Source organism: Hetaerina americana, unplaced genomic scaffold, assembly GCF_022747635.1.
Source record: "Hetaerina americana unplaced genomic scaffold, ioHetAmer1.1.p SCAF_7, whole genome shotgun sequence".
Taxonomy (NCBI): domain Eukaryota; kingdom Metazoa; phylum Arthropoda; class Insecta; order Odonata; family Calopterygidae; genus Hetaerina; species Hetaerina americana.
The window spans coordinates 795,833-816,664 of NW_027287316.1; the positions used below are offsets into that span (position 1 = coordinate 795,833).

Genomic DNA, 20,832 nt, shown 5'->3' on the forward strand with positions numbered 1-20,832 from the left:
GGCGTTGGATCGCTGGAATTTAATAAGCCACATCGGTCGCTTGGGGCAGACACTAGCGCCACTGCCCTCCGTCGTGCATTATTAACACCGTGGAGCTTCGACCCTCGCTTGAGCTCCCGTGACGTCAGATTCTATCCAGAATCCAGTTTGGCAGGAAATGGAACATCGTTTTATAGGTCAGAGGTCATTCCGAAACCCGAGTTTTCAGGTCCGTTGCCATGGAGACCCAGTTTGCGCACCCCATGGCGCCTCTCTCGCTCCGGAGAGAGAGCGGAGGAGGGATGGAGGCGAGGGAGGCGCCGGGCAAGGGCCGGCGGCGGGAGGTTCGGGCCCGGCCCACTTCTCCCGATCGTCAGTCCGGATGGAAGCAGCAGGCCCTGATCACCCTCGCGACGGCCGACTTCATGCCAACTATGCGAATGGAGCCCGCTTTCCGCTTTATTTGAAATGAGTAGAAACATCGGGATTCTCTCCGAACATGCGAATCAATGAATGAATGAAAGGGATTTGTGTACCCACTAACACGATCGGGATGGATTTAAGACGATCCCAAAAATAATCATTTTTTCACGCACGCGGTTGTTTGTGTGTCTCTTTCCACAATTCCTAATAAATGCATAACGCGTCTACTTTGAATGCTCTTGCTGAGAACTCTCCTCTTCTAATGAAATCGTTGAGCTGACTTTAACCACAGAAAACTCTCTACATTTCTACATCTACATCTACATAATACCCCGCAAGCCGCCGCAAGGGCGTGTGGCGGGGGGTGTTAGGTCACCAACCGTAAAAAGGAAAAATACCACATGCAAAAAAAACAACACGGAAAATTACACCCACAGCAGCGCACACACTCATGCAAAAATCCCTTCATCCAACACTCATGCAAACACATATACCGCAAAACAACTAAAAAACTGCACCCCATGATGCAGCACGAAAGCCATCCTACAACACTGAAGCCAGGACACAACAAGCAAGAAATTGAAACATCACTACCACATGAAAATGCACCACGAAACACTCTACCCCCCGAGGAGACTGTAAAAGGCAGGCAATGCGACCCAACGTTGCAGGTAGCAGGAATTTCCCCCCGCGGAGAGGGACGAGGGTTTGAAAGGGAGACTTAAAAACAGTTGAACAGAACACTAATGATATCATTCGGATAGAATGGGTTATGATAACAAAAAACATAAGGTTAGTGGAAGAGCATGCATTTAAGTAGAACTAATTATTTTTTAGACGCTGAGGGTGGCAAGTGGAATTTTTGCTATCTATAACCCTGCAGTTGCTATCCCGTATTGTCCGTGGGAAGAAGGAGTCCTTGAGTCGGCTAGTTCTGGCATCTATTTCCCGAATTTTATATGCATGATCCAAGCGACCAATGTATGTAGGAGTACGAATAATTTGCGAGACCTCGGTGCTGAAACATGCGGATTTAACGCCGACAAGTGGTCTACAAGGTTTGTTCAAAAGGTTCCCGAACTTTTTAAATAGCTTGCCTTTAGTTGGTTATTTTTATATGCAAATAGAGGTGGTAAGTCCGTGGAAACTTCCCAAATAAACGCCTTCTATCACCTTGCTTATATAGTGTTTTGTTGATTAGTTACGGCCATTTATGTGAAGGGGTGCTCGTGGAGTGCGGCGAAAATTCGGATCCGCGGAAATGAGCTCTAAGAAGGAGGTTGCTACGAAATCCTGCAAATCCTTTATTGAGTTGATTACCAAGGCTGATGGTGAGGGTGCTATGGCACGCACCGCGTGATATGAGGGGTTTACCCGCTTCAAAAAGGGGCGGCAATCAGTGGAAGACGACGAGTACTACGGAAGACAATCAACGTCGACTGATGACCCCCACCATCGAGGGAGTGGACAAGTGGTTGTTCGTGCAAATCGACGTTTGGCCATCAGGCAAACTTGCAGAAGAGTGTGGCATCTCGGTTGGTTCGTGCTCCTAAATCCTGACTGAAAAATTGAGGATGCATCGAGTTGCCGCCAAATTCGAGCCTCGCCTGATCTGACACCAAACCAGAAACAACATGGAGTTAAAGTCTATCAGGAACTAACTATTTGATCTTGCTGAAGAGGATGAAACCCTATAGTTCAGGATATAAGGGATCATAGATGAGTCATGGGTGTATGGATATATGGCATCGAAACGAAAGTGCAATCTGCACGAATGATTGGTGAAACATCCCCTCCCCCCGCCCCAAAAAAGCTCGATCGAATGACAAGGCGGCGATGCTAACTGCTGTTTTCCACGCAAATGGGGTTGCGCATCACGAATATCTATCTATAAGTCAGACTGTGAACTCGGAGTACACCTGGAGGTTATGTTATGCCTAAGAGAGAGAGAGAATCAGGCGAAAACGGTTCGAACTTAAAGAGAAGTGGTGAGCGGTATTTTTACCACGACAACGCGTTGGCTCATTCGTCTCTCGGAACTCGTGTGAGTTTTGAGCCAAAAACAAGATCGCTGTGCTTCTCCACCCACTTCACTCACCCACACCTGGCCCCACGTGACATTTTACTCTTCCACAAACTTTAAACCCCGATGAAAGGAAAAAGATTTGCCGCCAAGCCAGAGATAGAGAAAAATTCGATGGAGGAGTTCACGAGCAATCCGAAAGAAGCATTCCAGTACTGTATCAAAAAGTAGGAACACCGTTAGGATTAGTGCATACTTTGAGGGGGGGGGACTTTGAACCCCTGACCAGTAATTTCTTATTCAAGTATTTTTTGCTAGCAAATAATAATTGAAACTTCGTGAATTTCTTGAAAAGAAATTCTGCTACATGCTGCCAAGTACCACTTGCTCACGGAGGTAAAAAGATCGATTATGAGATAAGATTGTCCAACATTTTGGCCAACACAATGAGATCATGGAAACTGGGCATTTATTTTCAAATAGAAAAGATTTGTTTGAGACGTGGTGGGAAAGCGCTGGGCTCTCCAAGATCGCCCGGGTTCGATTCCGGTTGACGTCTCCGGGAAACCTCAGGTTCGCCGGGGTGTGAGAATTTCGAATGAAATACCCGAGTGAGAAACCGCTAGCTTCACATGGCTTGCTCGAGGGACTGCCCTCCTTTTGATCCGCCTTCTTGCGTGGATTTCGTCAGTTAGTACATAGAGCGCCACTCTCACAAAATCGTCTTCAGTAACTTGGTTTCGGAAAAAAATAATGGTCAATTATTTCATTTCAAATTATAACCTTTCTTTTTATTTATCATTAATTTGATGACCATTTATGTTATATGTGACCGTGATCCGCAACGGATCGGTTACGCGAGCCACTAGCGGGGATCCCCCGAACCACAGGGGATGCCGCAGGAGGTCGAGGTAGTTCGCCTTCGCACCACACAGGTGGCATGCGCGTCGCCCCCCGACGTGACGTGCCCCGCCCCCTGGCCGCCGGCGGGGGCGGCGGAGTGAGTGTCTGGTTGGGGGGCGGCAGGGGAGTGGGGGTTGCCAGGAGAGCGATGCGCGCGCGAAGGCGGGGAGGGGGGTGCGGGCAGGCATCTCGCCTCCCTCTTCATCCAGTCTGTCGCAGCGGTCCGGCTGAAGTGTTCGCCTGGGGAGAGTTGCCCTTCGCCGTCTTCATGGATTACTCACTCCTCTCGCCATTGATCCGGCTGGCCCGCTCCCCGCTTGTGTCGATTCGCGTTTGAGCGTCACAGCCATCATTTCGCATCCCGAGCGCCCACGTAGCTCATCCGCGTGCCCTCTGACCCCCGTGCCATGTCCCATCCGCCGAGTGGACGTCCGCCCAGGGGAGAAAGTTCTCCGCGCGCCCAGAGGAGGGCGGTGTGCCGCTGAGCGTACCCCGAGGGGCGCCTCTCTCCGTGCGCTACTTCCCCTCACCAGGGGACGCCTCCCCTAGTCTTTGCGCGGCGGTGCATCGGCAGTGAGTGAGGCATCGAAGCCGTCGCCATCCGACGACTCCGTTGCCGCGGAGATATATTCGATCGTCGGCCCCCTATCGCCCCACCCACGCCCCGGGCGGACAGGAGGGGTCGCGCCCCCACGCGAGATGGCAGGGTGCGGCACGTCGCCTCCCCGGCGCCCCGCTGAGTGGAGCGGCGGGGCCGCGGGGAGATAAAGGCGCCGCCGAAGACTCGCCCGCTTCGGCTAAGAGCCAGCCTTCCACCCCCCCACCCCCCGTGTCTTACCCACAGTGCCTTCGGTGTGTGCGTGTGTGTGTGTGTGTTTTCGCGTGAGTTGTCGTGTGGAATAATCCTCGGAATTTTTTACCGCCGTGACGCAGAGAGAGAGAGATTCGCCAAGATGCCTCAGCCTCCCATCGAGACCATCATCACTCCACAGGTAGGTGGACGTCTGCGGCCCCCGCAACATCTTTCTCCCCCCAACCCCCGCCCCCTTGACCATCCCCCACTAGGAGTCCCGCAGACACGGTATGCAAAAGTTAGCGGCCGAATGTATCGAATCACTCGCTCGCCTTCCGAATGACCCGGTGGTCGTTGGACGAGAGGCTCGCATTTTGATTTCCAAGCATTCCTCTCCATCCGCACCGACCCCAGGGCCGTCCCTTTCCTTTCACATACATGGGTGTGTATTATATCCATTCGCAAAGGTTATCGGTGGCAAATAGACTTGTTTTTTTACACCTGTACTATTCGACAGAGAACATTGCTTGAGACTCAGCGGAAGTTCGAGCATGTCATATTTTTCATGCTCATTTTTATTTGATACACGGTTTTGAAGGTGTTTTTCGGATTAGGTTGGCTGATATTAATGAGGGTATTGCGCAATTGGGCGTTTGTAAAAAAATCTTACGATAAAACGCGAAGCGTCACCGAAATGCTCATGGATTTGGGGTGGGAATCATTGGCAGAGAGACGATTCAATGCGAGATTGAAATTATTAAATAAATTTATATCCGCATGTTTCAGCACCGAGGTCTCGCAAATTATTCGTACTCCTACGTACATTGGTCGCTTGGATCATGCATATAAAATTCGGGAAATAGATGCCAGAACTAGCCGACTCAAGGACTCCTTCTTCCCACGGACAATACGGGATAGCAACTGCAGGGTTATAGATAGCAAAAATTCCACTTGCCACCCTCAGCGTCTAAAAAATAATTAGTTCTACTTAAATGCATGCTCTTCCCCTAACCTTATGTGTTTTGTTATAATAACCCATTCTTTCCGAATGACCTCATTCGTGTTCTGTTCATCTGTTTTTAAGTCTCCCTTCCAACCCTCGTCCCTCTCCGCGGGGGGAAATTCCTGCTACCTGCAACGTTGGGTCGCATTGCCTGCCTTTTACAGTCTCCTCGGGGGGTAGAGTGTTTCGTGGTGCATGTTCATGTGGTAGTGGTGTTTCATATTCTTGCTTGTTGTGTCCTGGCTTCCGTGTTGTAAGATGGCTTTCGTGCTGCATCATGGGGTGCAGTTTTTTAGTGGTTTTGCGGTATATGTGTTTGCATGAGTGTTGGATGAAGGGATTTTTGCATGAGTGTGTGCGCTGCTGTGGGTGTAATTTTCCACGTTGTTGTTTTGCTTGTGGTATTGTTCCTTTTTACGGTTGGTGACCTAACACCCCCCGCCACACGCCCTTGCGGCGGCTTGCGGGTTATTATGTAGATGTAGATATATGCGCAGATGGACGAAAGGTGAATTTTTTACACCTTCCCCGTGGTGCAGAATGAACACCGAATTCAGAATCTATTGGTGTAGTCTCCCGACGCTTCTGTCCCTCAGGGCTGGCGGGACGTGGAGGCGTGTCGGGACGGGGTGGCGTGTCGGGACGGGGAGGCGTGGTGGGACGGGGTGGCGTGTCGGGACGGCGAGAGTGAGAGGTGCGTGCGTGTGCGTGTGATGATGGGCTGATGCGGGCGGGAGGTTGGGTTTCGGTGGCGTCGCACATGGCAGAATGAGAGGTTCATGGGATGTTTTCATAAATTACTAGAGAAAGGAAGGCAAGATATTTTGAAAATTAGACATTCTCAGTTGAATACCCAAGTAAACAGCAGCGATTATATGACGCTTCATTTATTGTTCAATAGTCTGAACAAAAATGAACATGTTAATTGGGATTAACAAGAAGAGATACGAGGAAGTGAGGAGGAAGTCGCTCGAGACTGGCATTTGCTTAAAGAGTCCCAGCCAGGTGCCGAAGCCTCGTCTCCTCTCGAGAGTCGTCGTTCCCCCCCCCCCTGGTTTACCCAACCTTCAAGTCCTCGCAGCTGAGATGATAGTTGCAGCACCAGAGTGAGGTAAACCTTTTGGAAGCACCTCATACCCGAAGGACGACGACGCCTTGGCAAGTGCTGCCGAAGACGGAAAACTCTCACCCCCCGGTCTCCTCCCAACCCCTCACCCGGCGACGCCCTTCCCGTCTGCCCCCCCCCCACCTCCTCACTCTTACTAAAACAACCCTCCCCAAATACTTCATTCACCTGCGGAGGCGCGCCGTCGTCTAATCCGAATGTCACCATCCACCAAGTATTAAACCTCTAGAGCACCGATGAATCTATTAATTAACCGCTCGCCTCTCAGCCTCAGGGAGGCCATCGCCTCCCTCCCTCCCCACCAGTACACAAACACCCGCGCAACAAGGCGTCAAATGTCGGCCAGCAAGAAGAGTACGAGACCAAAATCCCGTCTAGTGATAACCCTCCCTTAATCTGTTTGTCGAACACTCCCAGCATCCGCGAAAGACAACCTGCACCACCCAGAAGAAGAACCCTGGATGGAACCCTTACCGTCTCCCTTCCTCCCCCCCCTGATTCCTATGTACTTCCCCCAGCCCTCCGTGTCATTCATCCCTTCGACGACCAAACCACACCACCGCCACCGCCCTCGCCATTCCTGTCTCGTAGTTCGTCTAGCACCGTCCCAAAGCGACCCTCTTCCGAACCCTGAATCCCTTCACCCACAATTAAACACGCTCCCTAAACAATTACCTCTCTCAATACAACTCGGCTTCCGGAGGAGGAATAGAAATGGGGTTTATCGCCATTGTCTTGGTCTCGGTCATGAACAATTTTGCTGAGGTAAAATTTGATCTTATGACTCGATATCAAACTAAATAACTAGGAGTTGTTTATTGTTGGTTGACCTAAATATGATCGATAAATACGGGCATAGGACCGATACATTCAACGATTTGTTTCTTGAATGGTCGGGTAAAAAGAGTAGTCCTAAATAAAGTTAGCTCTGACAAATTCCAAAGAAACTGCGGGAGACGCCGCAACAGTAACTTTTAACGGAGTCATCCGCTTTGGAATTTGTCAAAGTAAAACACCATAAGTGTGTAAAGTTGGCTTTAACCTCGTGGACTGTGGCGCCTCGCGCACGACTACGAATGCCTGTGACATTGTATGTACGGTATTTCGTCACAACATCTAGTTCCATTAAAAGCCCCAAAAATTTCAGAGTATAAGAGGACGCCTCGGTAGCTTAAGTGGCTAAAGCACTCGGACGGATATTGAGGGATCTGGGTTCGAATCCCAGTCAAGGCGAATGATTTTTACACTCTGAAATTGTTGCATTGAACGTTAGCTCTAATGAAGCAGAAGTCACTTCAGGTGTTCCCCAAGAAAATGCTATCGGACCTCTTTTATTCTTTCTTTGCGTCAACGACATTAATTCCGTAGTAACTAGTAAGATACGTTAATTGACAGATGATGTCTTGGTTTACAGATATACATATCTGAAGGATAAAAGCGCTTTAGCAAATGACCTGAATGCTTTGAGTCCAATGCTGGTGCGACACACGGCAATTAGAGGTTAACTGGCAAAAGTGAACTGGGTGAAACATACAATATACTAGGAATATTTGGACAAGCTAATAAAAAATTAGGATTTATTAAAGAGTTGTGGGGCAATGTGATGAATAGGTCATCTTTATCTGGTTAAGCCTCATTTAGAATATGCTGCAAGTATATGGGATCCTCACGAAGTTGGATTGTTTGCCGAATTGGATGGCGTGCAGTGTAGAGGAACTAGAATGTTGTCAAAAGTTGTTATGATAAACTAAGTAGCGTATCCAAAACAATAGAGGAGCCATGCTGGGAATCACTCAAGGAGGGAAAGTTAAATTATTGAAGATTAAATCTCTTGCAAAAACTAGAAGAATGTCTATTTAGCAGTGATGTTGAAATTGTATTATTACCCCCATTGTGCTACGGTAGGAGAGATGATGCTACTAAATTTATAGAGATTTAGAACTGATAGATTAAGATGTCATTTTTGTACGAACGATAAGGGATGGTAATAACATCGTCCGACCACGGTAGGAGTATAAACATTCGAGTCAGGAGTAGTCTGGTGTGTAATCACCCTCTGCCACACACACTATTGATGGCTCGAAAGGTACTAAATAAAACTAAAAAACCGAAGAACCACTCCGCTGAAACAATTAAATATTCAGGGACTTATTTTTCAATAGTTTTTGTCTTCGAAGATCGCATGATGGAATAGGAAAATTCAAGATGAAAATTTACATTCACATTTCTTCAAACATTTTAGCTTCAAATATGTTTTTCTTTGTCGAAGCTCTGATATTTATTCGATACGTTTGAGTCCGGGGCAATCGATCGAATGGCAATGCACTCAAATCAATTGAAGTAATTCAAATTATTACGGACAATCACTTCGGGGTGGCCCCAATGCAATCCACACAGCGGATCACGAAGATAGAATAGGAGAATTAGATCCCAGAAATGAGCATCTCTGTGGAGATATTTTCTTACGATTACAATGGGGACAAGAGGAAACAAAGGGTCTCGTATAAATCCAAAAGTAACGAACGGATGGATCGCAAGTATACGAATCACGTCGCACCACCGGAGTGGTCGCAGTGTCCCCTCCCCCCGCACCCGAGTGCACACGATCGGTGACCACCGCGTCTTCGCCGGTGTTGCATTGATGAACACGCTGCCTCTGTTGGGTGTTTTGTGTGCGTCGACAGCCAAGGCCGTTCAGCAAAAACCCGAAGCTCTGATCGAGATTCGATACCTTTGACTCCGCGGGAATAATAAATGATAGAATTGCGTATACATGGGTTTGTTGCATTCAGAGCTGAGTAGTATATGCGCGGGCAATGTCGGGAAGCATCAATTATCCTCCCCTCAAGTTTATCATCGTGTGTATTACATGCCAGGGATATAGATCGATATTTCTGGCAACCCAAAAGCAAGTGCGCCACTTTTAAGTACGGCGTATTGACGAGGGCGTTGCTCCTCCGGCGTCGACAACAGTGTGTCAACAGTGCGGTCGATTCTGGCGCGTCCTGCCCCGCCCCCCAACTCCGTGCCGGGGCGGTTAATCAGTGGCGTGATGACCATTCACCTCAATCGGTGGGTGATTAGGGAGGGGTAGGATTTTCATGGAATGGGGTGCTGATAAACCCGGTGGCAGTAATTAGTACTCCATCCCTCACGATGCCTAACTTGTTATCCCTGCCCGATCTCGATTCCCATTTCACGTAGATCGGCCTCTTCTTCCCGGAACATGCATAGATCGAAAGCCCTTGGATAATACGCATACGCATAACCCTTGGATAATGTGACACGCATAACTACTTACAAATCTACGTGTGTCTGCAGCGCGGCCGTCGTCGGTGTTTGTGGGGCGCTTATTTTCTATCGTCATCCCGTTGAATTTCGATAAATGTCACACTCGAGTGCAGTCCTCGGTAAGCAGTTGAAGGAGTTGACTCGCGAAGCCCCGTCCGCAGGACTACCCCCCGGCCAATGGAATAGCGGGGGACTCCCTTCTTACCCACCCACCCCTCCCCATTGTTAAATCAAAGAGTTGCCCACGGATGACCCTGCAGGGAGGTCAAACGAAACGGGCCTGTCGTCACGCCCCAGGAGGACGATGTCATATTTCCAAGATCGATACGTGGCATCTCCCTCGGATCACACGTGGGGAGGGACAGCATCACTTGAATGATGTGAGTGCCCGCCGTGGTCATGGCGATTCGGGATTTTTGAGGCGGGTGGAATCAACAATGGTGAATCAGTGAATTAACCGATATAAGTGCAAGGCGTCTGCGACAAGGAGTTTCGGTATCGGCGCTAACGAAGCAAAACTGAATGAAGCAAGTGGGGAGGTAAGCTGGGGTGTCTTTTTCGAGTGCCGAGAGAGGAGTGAGTGAATGGGGGAGAGAGCAGGGGCATCAGGGGTGCGCGTCGTCGGAGAAGAAATCTGCGCACTGCGTTATACCGACCGCTGTGTATAGAGAGAGAGAGAGAAGGACACTTGTTCGCTTAAAAGAGGTCAACGCGCGAAGGTCAAACGAAAAGTATGGTCCTCGGCAATGGAGCGGAAGACAATTCCAGCTCTTCAACACTTAGTGGACCGAGTGTAATGTAAAGCGTCGGAGGTGCTAATCAGGAAGCCTGATTAGCTCGTCCAATCTCTCGCGTCACGGGCATTCACGAGTGTGTGGGGCCAATCGAGGCGGGCCTTCGCGGGGTTGGAAAGAGGGCTCCATCGCGCATCGCTCTTCGCTTGTCCTGCCCTCCTTCGTGACGCCATCGCCTTCCCCCTCCCGCCGGACACGCATTACTCCACCTTTTAAATGTCGCTCCCTTGCGATTTCCCTCGAAGAATGGAAAAAACAAGAAAACCTTCAATCACAAAATTCTAATTCGATGTAGGGAGACATTGAAACGCACTGTCTTTTTTTAATGCGAAGGTGGGCTTTCTATTTATTTGGCCGTAGTTTTCCGGGTCAGGGTAGGTTTTTGATGGGGCCTGGAACTATACACTCCTCCTGCGCTCGCAACCAGTGGGCAAAATATCCTTAAACCTCATTTTAAAATAGTAATTACTAAACTATTGCGCTTTTTTCTACTTTTTCCTTTCGTTCTCACGCTTTCTCCCTCAAGACAGTCAATATGCATGTATGATATTGAATGTTGATTTACATTTGCAAAATAGCCATATTTCAAGTCCATAAAAGAATTACTCACCTATACAAGTACTTGTATGAGTGAATGTAGTGAGTGGCGGAAGTCTTGATTTTAAACATTATCTCCATCCCTTAGCGATGTATTCTTTGCAAGGCTCCATCGATGTACGGAATACTTTAAACATTTAAAAGATACGATAAAGCGAACGCCATTTCCATCGAAGTCTAACCGATGACACTCAAAAGGTTCCCTCATTCATATGAATGAGGCGCAAGGGAGCCTTTCAAACTGTTTTTGGCTGAAATGAAGTCAATGCCATTTAAATTAGGCATGTCATCAATGAAAAATTCCCGGTTCACCAAATAAATACGGTATTTTAAAGATTAATGCCAAGAAAATAACTTTAAACCACCGGCATCACCTTCCGTCGTAGATTAAGCCCTCAGCCTGTTCCGGCATCGCGCGTTTGCGGATTCACATCTGTGCCTCAGACTTTTCAAATTTGTTTCGCCATTAAGCATTTGTTGAAGAGCTTCTGATGAAAATTTTCCCATTTCCATTCGTTCCACGTGGGCATCCGTTTTTATCCTGTTTTATATGCTGTTCAGCGTGCCGTAATTACTGGCAAAAACTGTGGCACAAAATGGGAAACAGAATAGATTTCAATATCAGTTATAATAGTATTTGGGTGATATTCTGTACAGGTGAAAAGGAGCGCTCGTGTAATATATTCAAAGATTAATTTTATGCGTAAATCTCTGCGGCGCAAACTTGTATTTGGCTATTCTCTCCAAAAGACTTAACATTTTCTGGCTCTAACTTAGAAGATGATAACCCTTTCCATGGGGAACCACTCCCCGTACTCTCAACCCTCGCTCCTGGGAATCCGTGCCACAACGATACCAGCGTGTGCCAAAAGGTGCGCAAACCTGCGCCCCGTCTGGCGCGTGCAGCTCGCCGTCGCACTGAATTCCCCGCCGATTCCTCTGTCTGTGCACGTGCCCTCGAAGATGGCGTGGAAAAAGGGTGCGGCATCGGTAGACACCCGAGGAGGTGGCGCTGCTGCTGGTGACGCCGGCGCCTGGACCGGAACGCGGCGCCTTCGTCGGAGCGTCGTAATGTGTGCGGGGGCGGGTGTTGGGATGCCGACAGCGGAAAATTATTTGGGGATTAAATAATGACAAGAACTACTGAAGAAACATTCGCGAATTCATGCCATTATTATCGGAGCAAATGGTCGAGCATACCTCATTGGATTTTAACGGGCAATTTAATTGACCGCTCTTCCGGTTCTCCTGAATGTGCGTCTTCATCCTGCAAATGTAGGCGTTTTGTTGGAGTTCATTGGTGGCATATATAGCCGATCCTACAGGATTGGACTGCCTCAATTTTAGGTGAATTCAGGATTACATAAGATGCAATGGCTATTCAGAACATTTTCAGAAATGGTAGCAATTCTTTGAAGAATGAGTTTTTCTAAGGTATAACATTTTGATAGCATGGTGCAAAATTGTTTTTAAAGTAAACGTTTATTCCATTAGTTCGTCCAAGAAACAATTTTTATTGCTTTGATCTAGCACGGAAAGACAATGCTGGGTTTTTATCAATCGCGTTCCATTTCATCGCGTTCCTCGTCCGTGTTCCTCCACCGCGAATCCTCCTGATCCCCCGTTCAGGAACCCCCGGAGGCCGAGGATCCGGTGTTGAGGAGCACCCGTTCGCTCGGTTTCAACCGGAAGTCGCCTGGCACCCGCAAACACGAAAGGTTTTTGTCGCACTCTGATTTTCTTGCCTCCCGCTTCGAAAGATGGGAGCAATCAAATATTGTCAAATGAGAAGAGCTGGAAGGTCGATGGACTTTTATTCTTTTACGGTAACCTTGCAGTTAGGCAGAGGTAAAACAATGGCCGCCTGTAGGCATCCTCTCTCCGAAGCGGAGAGCACGAACTCCCGAGTCTTCCCCTGACCAGGCGATGAGACTTGCAGGATGCCGCTTGCTATTGTAAAGTAACGAGTTGACGCCAGATTACACCTTTAATGCTCGAAGGAGGCTGTCCAGCAGCGATTCATATGGAGGACGCAAATCTCCAAACCTCAACGGACGTCATACACTGAGGTTGCAAAAGAAATTATGCATCCATACAAATATCATAATGGGCTATGCCTCTCGAAAGAAATAAATGGATACAAGAAGGTGCCTATGCATTAAAATATGGCTATTTCGGATGAATCTCACGACTAAAGACGTTTTCTAGGCATGCACGATTTAGATATTGCTGAAAATAAACACTCTTGCGATTTTTACAACAAATAAATATTTTCTTATAAATGCAACAACTTGAGAGTGTAAAAACCATTCGCCTTGACCGGGATCCGACCCCGGATCCCTCAATGCCCGGTCGACTGCTTTAGCCAGTTGAGCTATCAAGGCGCCCTCTTAACTCCGAAAATTTGAGGGCACTGGGTTTGAATCCCGGTCAAGGCGAATGATTTTTACACTCTGAAATTGTTGCATTGAAATGCATGTTATGGGATGACTACGTTAAAAGTCACTGTTGCGGCATCTCTCGCAGTTTCTTTGGTATTTTCTTATGTATATTTATACACACACACACACACACACATATATATATATATATATATATATATATATATATATATATATATATATATATATACATATATATACAAATATATGCATATATATACAAATATATACATATATATACATATATATACAAATATATGCATATATATACAAATATATACATATATATACATATAAATACATATATATACACACATATATCCCTCCCCGGACTACAGCCTTGACGTGGTGGAAGGGCTTGTGCGTTCCGATGACCCGTAGAGCTGTGCTGGCGGGAGTAATAATTATTGCTCCTGGTAGGGTCACCCATGCCAGTTAGGTCAAAGGTTAGAAGCCAGACGAAAGGTTATCCACGCAGCGTCTGCTCCTCAATGAGGCGGCTGCAATGGCATCTGACCCCAGTGGGGCGGCCAGTAAGTGATGGTGTCACGTTAAAAACACTATTGAGGAAGGCAACGGGAAACCACCTCAATTATCATTCCCAAGAAAAATATGATGGACAATACAAAGATTTTGCGTCCTGGAAACCACGGGGCTCGGCCCAATCGGCCGTGTGTCCGGTCCGGCAGCGGGGGAGGCAAGGCTTCCGCGGTTAGGACAATGATGAGGACAGGGAAATTGGAGAATGTTAAGCGAGAGATGGAAAGGGTAAATATAGATATTTTAGGTCTATGCGAGGTGAGATGGAAGGATAGTGGGGATTACTGGAGTGATAATTATAGAATAATATACAGCGGCGGGGACGAGAGCAAACGAGGAGTTGCCATAGTACTAAGACAAGAGGTAGGAAGAAGCGTAGTCAACATAGAGTAGGTAACGGGCAGAATACTACTAGTAGAGATAAAAGCAGAACCGACGAACTTGGTTATTATTCAGGTATACATGCACCCAAGCAACCATAAGGAAGAAGAGGTCGATAGGATATACGATCAGTTATAGGACATAATCGCGTGTGTTCCTGCTGGGAAACATTTGATAGTGATGGGGGAATGGAATGCGACGGTAGGCGAAGGAAGAGGTGGTGACGAGGTCGGGGACTACGGTTTAGGCACGAGGAATGACCGCGGGGAGAAAGCAGTTCTGCAGGAGACAGGGGTTAGGCATCACCAACACTTGGTTTAGACACCACAAAAGACGCAGATATACATGGAAAATGCCAGGTGACTCAGAAAGGTATCAGCTAGATAATATCCTGGTCAGACACCGATTTAGGAACAGTGTGATAAATTCGCACAGCTTCCCGGGAGCGGATGCGGACTAAGACCACAATTTAGTGGTTATGAAATGTAGCGTCCGTTTCAAAAAGATAAGGCAGGGGCGGCGAGTTAGAAAATGGAATGTAGAAGCATTAAATGGTTTGAAAAGGAAGGAATACAAACAGACGGTAGAGGAAATCATGGAGGATGGTAAAGAGCTAAGTACTATCGAAGAAAAATGGGAAAGTATCAAGAAAGGGTTGTCTAAAGCCGCAAAAGACACTATTGGAACCGTTAACGCTAAAAGGACTAGGAAACCATGGATCTCGGATGAGATGATTACAAAGATGGATGAGCGGCGAAAATGGAAGAATGTAAATACAGAATTAGGCAAAATGGAGTACAAATAATTTAACAATAAATTTAGGCGGGCAACAAATAAAGCAAAAGAAGCATGGTGGAAGACGCAGTGTGAAGATATGGAAAGTCTGCAGAGGAATGGTGAAATCGATGCGCTGTACAGCAAAGATAAATCTTAATCGGGAAGTAAGAAAGGAAGAGCTATGCTAACAGTTCTCTCTTCTGCTCTGAGTACTTTCTTCCTCCCTTCATCCCGTCCAACATCCCTATCCTGTTCCATCCCTTTCCTCGTTTGCCTAACATTTTCCCCTCAATTACAGTCTTCAACATCCCGCTGCCGGGCAATACCCCTTTCATCCACTTTTCCTGTCTCCATAGGATTACTCCCAACAAACCCCTCTCTTCGCCCACCATACCAAGTGCTTCCTCATTTGTTTTCTTCTCTGTCCATTTCACCTTCTCCATTCTTCTCCACACCCACATTTCAAAAGCCTCCAATCTACGTCTATCCTCCTGCTTCAATGACCACGTTTCCGCGCCGTACATAACTACGCTCCATATCAAAGTTTTTGCAAAGCCATTGCAGCCGCCTCACTGAGGAACAGACGCTGCGTTGACTACCTTTCGTTATAAATATATACATAACCCTTGGCCTAAAATTATAAACACAGTAATCAACGCGAAGGTCGTTTTGGTGGGCGTTGGAAGAGTTCATCCAGTACTAAGCCCGACGGCGTGGCGGGGGGGGGGTCAGTTCCTTTCCCTGTGTCGGATATGGTTGCGCAGGAACGCGGAAAGTAACGCAGCCCGGGTGGCGTGAGGGTGTCCTGAGAGAGTTGCCCGCGACCTCGACGGAAGCGAACATCGCGTCTCACGAAATTGAGCGACCCGAGTCATCGAATGTTTTCTTCAATGCTGATCTAAAATGCTCGCTCTCCCGATCTCTTCATTTCCATGTCCTTGCTATTCGTCAAAGTGTCGTTGAAGCCTTTTGGTGAGCTTGTTTCGATTACGATTCTGGGCTAAGGTTTGACCTGCATCAAAATACCTCTCCTCGACCGCCACCTCCCTTACGACCAATGTTTTGCGCATAGTTATATGTTTTTGGTTTTTCGCGACTTATTAATTGATGGATGGTAATTGGGCGTGGGGGGGGGGTGCAGGGAGATCGTTGCGAGGCTCCACCCCCGTGCATGCGATAATTGCGTAAACACGTTCCAAAACGTTTTCAACTCCGCACTCATTTCAATATTTGGTATCTTTGAATGACTATCGGTTACTTCCGTATCGGAAAAATCCTCCATCAAGTCTTCCGAACGGAAAATGGAGTGTTCGCTAAAAATGCGGAGTTATGTGTACGAGTCGTCAATCGCGGTATTTCCGTTTCGAGTGTATTCGCTCGGCACTTTCGGTGTTCCCCTTCCGCCTGCCGCCGCCACCTGTCCCCTCGTCACCAGCCGACGGGGCCGCCCTCTGACCGCGCCCCTCGTCAGTCGCACGCCGGCGGGACCCCCTCCCTGCGGTGAGGCGGGAAATGCCTGTATGTGCCTCGCGCAACTTGTTCGCACGGCGGAATTTAGCAATCCGACGATTGCGTCAGGCGATGGAATATTGTCGCGAGGATGTTCACGACACGGACCCGCGTCACACCCGAATGGGGGCGACAGAGCCTACATAGACTGACTGCTCCACGTGCTCCGTGGGCGGGGCGCCCCGTCACTCTCTGCCCTCGCGAGCATTTGCTGGCCGGAGGAATCGCTCGTCCCTCGGAGCGAAGGTTTAAGTCATCGATTACATCTATTGCATAAATTGGAAGGATGTCTCGTTAGCGGTGATGTTGAAAATGTATTTATTATTGATCTGAGATGTCATTTTTCCCACGAACGATGAGGGATCAAAATGACCGACCGCACCAGGAAGGATAAGTAATTTGGGTCAAAAGTAGTCTGATGTGTAATCACTTCCTGCCACACCCCCGCCGGTGGCTTGCAGGTCACTATATAAATGAAATGGACTGGAAAAATGCACAAAAGCGTCAGAGTAGTGGCAAGTTATCTTTTCGAGTCACTGTTAAGTCGCCGATTTATTAATCCACATACCTTTCTAGGCGATCTTAATTTGTTTTGAAAAAAATGTACCGTGAAACTTGGCCCTTGAGAAGTAGTTTTTCCGATGAGAGAGGACTCTCGGACAAAAATGTGAGGTCAGTGCCGATGCGAAATAGAAAGAGAGAGTGGGGAGGGGGGAGGAGGGGGGGGAGGAGGGGGGGAGGAGGAGGGGGGGAGGAGGGGGGGGAGGAGGAGACTGCATCTTCAACGCGCCACTCTTTTTGGAAAAGCAACCTCTTTACGAGAGAAATGAAGCTGTTCGCCAGCCTCCATTGTGATTCATTGTTTTTATCTTTGCCAATGGTTAATTATTCAGCCGATCGGGATGGTACGGTTTCTAACATATTCCCACCCAGGGAAACCGGGTTCGAATCCTGGCTGTGGCAGATATTTTTTCGTGGTATTCCGATTTCTACTGGAGCCGATCGGGATGGTACGGTTTCTAACATATTCCCACCCAGGGAAACCGGGTTCGAATCCTGGCTGTGGCAGATATTTTTTCGTGGTATTCCGATTTCTACTGGAGGTGCTTTGTGGAGAGCCCTTTGAGTGAGTACGCCCCGTCCGTCGGTGGGACGTTGCACTGTGTGTTACCCCTTGGCGCCTCTCTTTATTAGAGTTTGCTAATGCCGACACTGGGTTTCACTCCGCCCTACATCCATTTCCATCCATCCCCAATGGCGCGAATGAATGAATGGCTGTCGGTCGCCTTCCCTTCAATTACAAAAAATCTACTACGAGAAATCTGTCAACCCAAGTTTCCGCGGAAATGATGGTATTTTTCTAAAATCAACTTTAGGATTCAAAGATGTTATTTCTGTTTTAAATATCTGAAATTAAAGTGATTGGGATCATACTTTTAATTAACTAAGCTACATATAAGTATATTATTTATGTAGCTTAACTGATAAAGCGCACTCCCCTTCATCTCCGGCCCTGCAGCTTTTACAGAGCCCGGCGGGAGGGCAGTTCATCACGAACCGGCTTCAAAGCCTGGAGCTAAGGAGCCCCGAACGAGATTCACGTTTGCCCCATGTGTCCAAGGAGAGTGCTGGAGCATTGTCCCGAGCATTGATGGTGGACCTCTGGTTCGGAGCCGAGTGGAAGGCATCAGTCATAGGTTGCGTGCTTTCTGCAGGGATATCGGGGCGTCCTTCGTCGACCTTCAACCGACGATCCAATACTGTAGGAACATACTATACAGAAGCGTTCTGGTGTTCCATACACGTCTGAGGCCGCCGGGTGTGTAGCGGGTGGGATGTTCGAGCACCGCAGTGCCATTTTAGATCAAGAAGTGTACGTCAATCAGCGGGTCTCTAAAGTCTTCCTTGCCAAATTATTTTGACTTCAATGAAGTGAGGGTCAGTGCTAGCAATAGTTCGTTTAATACCAATGGGATGGAAAATTTTATGCGGGATTCAATATTAATAAGAAGACGATCCTCGATAAAAATTCAAAAACACTGTCATGCCAAGGAAGCATTATCTGTATTGGTAGTAAATTGCCGAAGTTTAAAAAACAAAGTCCCATAATATCATCACCTTATTCAAAGCACAGGCGCAGATATAATTATTGGAAGGGAAATAACTGATTGAAGCTCTTGCATACATTGGAAGTACGTCTCTTTAGCAGTGATGTTGAAAATGCATTATTGCCCCCATCGTACTACGGCAGGAGAGATCTTGTCAATAAAATTAGAGAGATGAAAATTAAAACAGATAGATTTAAGATGGCACTTTTTACACGATTGATAAGGGATCATAATAACATTGCTCGGCCGCGGTAGAATCATCTTCGGGTGAAATTAATCTGGTGTGTATTCACCCCCTGCCACGCACCCTGGCGGTGGCTTCCAATGGTACTAAAACATCTCAAAAAATATCTGAAATACTTAAGCCAAAACAGTCGTGCCTTCCTTCTTTGTGCACCGTATCCCCGCATTGGAGTTATGCTTTTAAAAAAAACCTAGGGCAGATTTCATTATTAAAATCCAATTCCTCTCACCATTGAAATCCCTCTTCAGTGGTCGTCACGCCCTTACCCCGATCGCAAGTGTTTTCGCGGGGAGGACGAGTCCATCTCCTGCGGCGACAATCATTCCGGCGGCAACTCGTCCGTCCGCCGCGTGTCAAGCGGTCAAGTAAGCGAGCATGATTGGCGGGGCGCTGTTGAAGGGAAACAAAAGGCTGGCGAGGTGCGCGCGCGGGGGAGCCAATGGCCCGCATCATGTGCGCGCCACGTCACTTCCTGGCGCGTCCCCGCCGCCGCCCCTTGGGCCGAGGGGGCGACGAGAGCTCCGGGTCACCCTCCCCTCGACGACCTTCCACAAGTACCACGGGTGAGATCAGCCCCAAACCACTTAAAGAGGGGTTCGGCTTGTTTATTGGCGAGGCGGATCGAAGGCTTCGTCGAAGCAGCCACGAGGCCGTTCAACGCGCGACACTGCGAGGTGGAGATCCTGCCCCCGGCGTCTTCCTCTCGCCCGGTCGTTTCCCGTCTATTGATCACTCACTCCCGGTCCGGGGTCAATCGGTACCCTGAACAATCATCAAGTGTCCTCTATCTGTGCGTGCGGAGTGAAGATGCAATTGCGGATGCGCGGCGAATGTTGTTCGATTGTTGTCATCGTTGGAATTTCCATGGCGCCAGGGCGGTAGATAGGCGGCAATACCATGGAATCGAGGAATTCACACAAATACACAAGTCATGGCTTGAAAGCGTGGTAATGTACCGAAAATAGTGGGATTAAAAATATGATTGCTGTAAAATTTTAAACATGTTTTCATCACTATTGCATCATACTCGCTCGCTCTGCCCCGAATTGGTTTAAACGAGATACACTCGCAGTGTCATATTTACTGCCGCCCGAGGGGGGATGTGCTGCTATCTGATTGGCTGGGTTTTGAGGTTTATTGCACTTGTCAATGGACCGGAAGAATCGATGGCGGAAACGATCGAGGCCGGCGAGTCCTCGTGTTTGGCGTCGACAACCAATTCCCCTCGTCCCCCCCATCTCCGGGTCGTGTCTGCGTGATGAAGAGCCGAGGAAGAAGGCCGCGTTCGCCCCCCTCCCGCCCCCGACGCGAAGAAATAAGATGCGGGCCCCTTCGCGGTGCGCTTGCTCCTACGAGACACCGTGGACCATGCCAAGGTTGCTGTGGCTATTGCAAAACGGTCGTTAATCACTGCCGTCGTGGAAGTGAGGAATTGTCCTTATAAGGCCCTTTGTTTCCCATCTTGATCCAGCGCGACCACCACCATTACAGATATTTCCAATGGGGGGGGGGAGCCCATCCCGGACTAATATTGCGAGTGGGACGCAACGCGTTAGTTGGGTACCACGCCATCGGTGCCTTTCCCTGTGCCAACATTCGTTTTCCTTTTTCTGTTCCGATATCCGGAAAATCTCACCGCTTGGTTTTTTTAAATGGGTTTGGCCCAACGGTATCGGCTGGGATTCGAACCGGGTGCCCTCAATCGGTCATTATGGCAACCCACTGGGCCAATAGGCGGCCATTATGATCATTCGTGGAAGGAAGTCGCGTCGTCGGCACCTCGCCCTCCCCATGCCGAGAGTCGAAGTCCTTAACTCTGCTCACCTCCGCCGGGCGCCCCCTCTCGCTAGAGCCGCGTGAGTGACGGAAAGGGAATTGCGCCAGCAGGACACCTATTCAC

At 48.3% G+C, this 20,832-nt stretch overlaps 1 protein-coding gene across 1 annotated transcript in view; it reads left to right on the forward strand.

Annotated features, from left to right (window-relative positions):
* The first annotated feature begins 3,550 nt into the window (after positions 1-3,550).
* The window catches only part of p130CAS (Serine_rich_CAS and FAT-like_CAS_C domain-containing protein p130CAS), a 174,161-nt gene continuing 156,879 nt past the window's right edge, over positions 3,551-20,832 (forward strand). Inside the window, exon 1 of the mRNA XM_071595142.1 lies at positions 3,551-4,320. Within this exon, the coding sequence (XP_071451243.1) occupies positions 4,282-4,320 (39 nt within the window). The 5' untranslated portion in view covers positions 3,551-4,281. The remainder of the gene's footprint in view (positions 4,321-20,832) is intronic.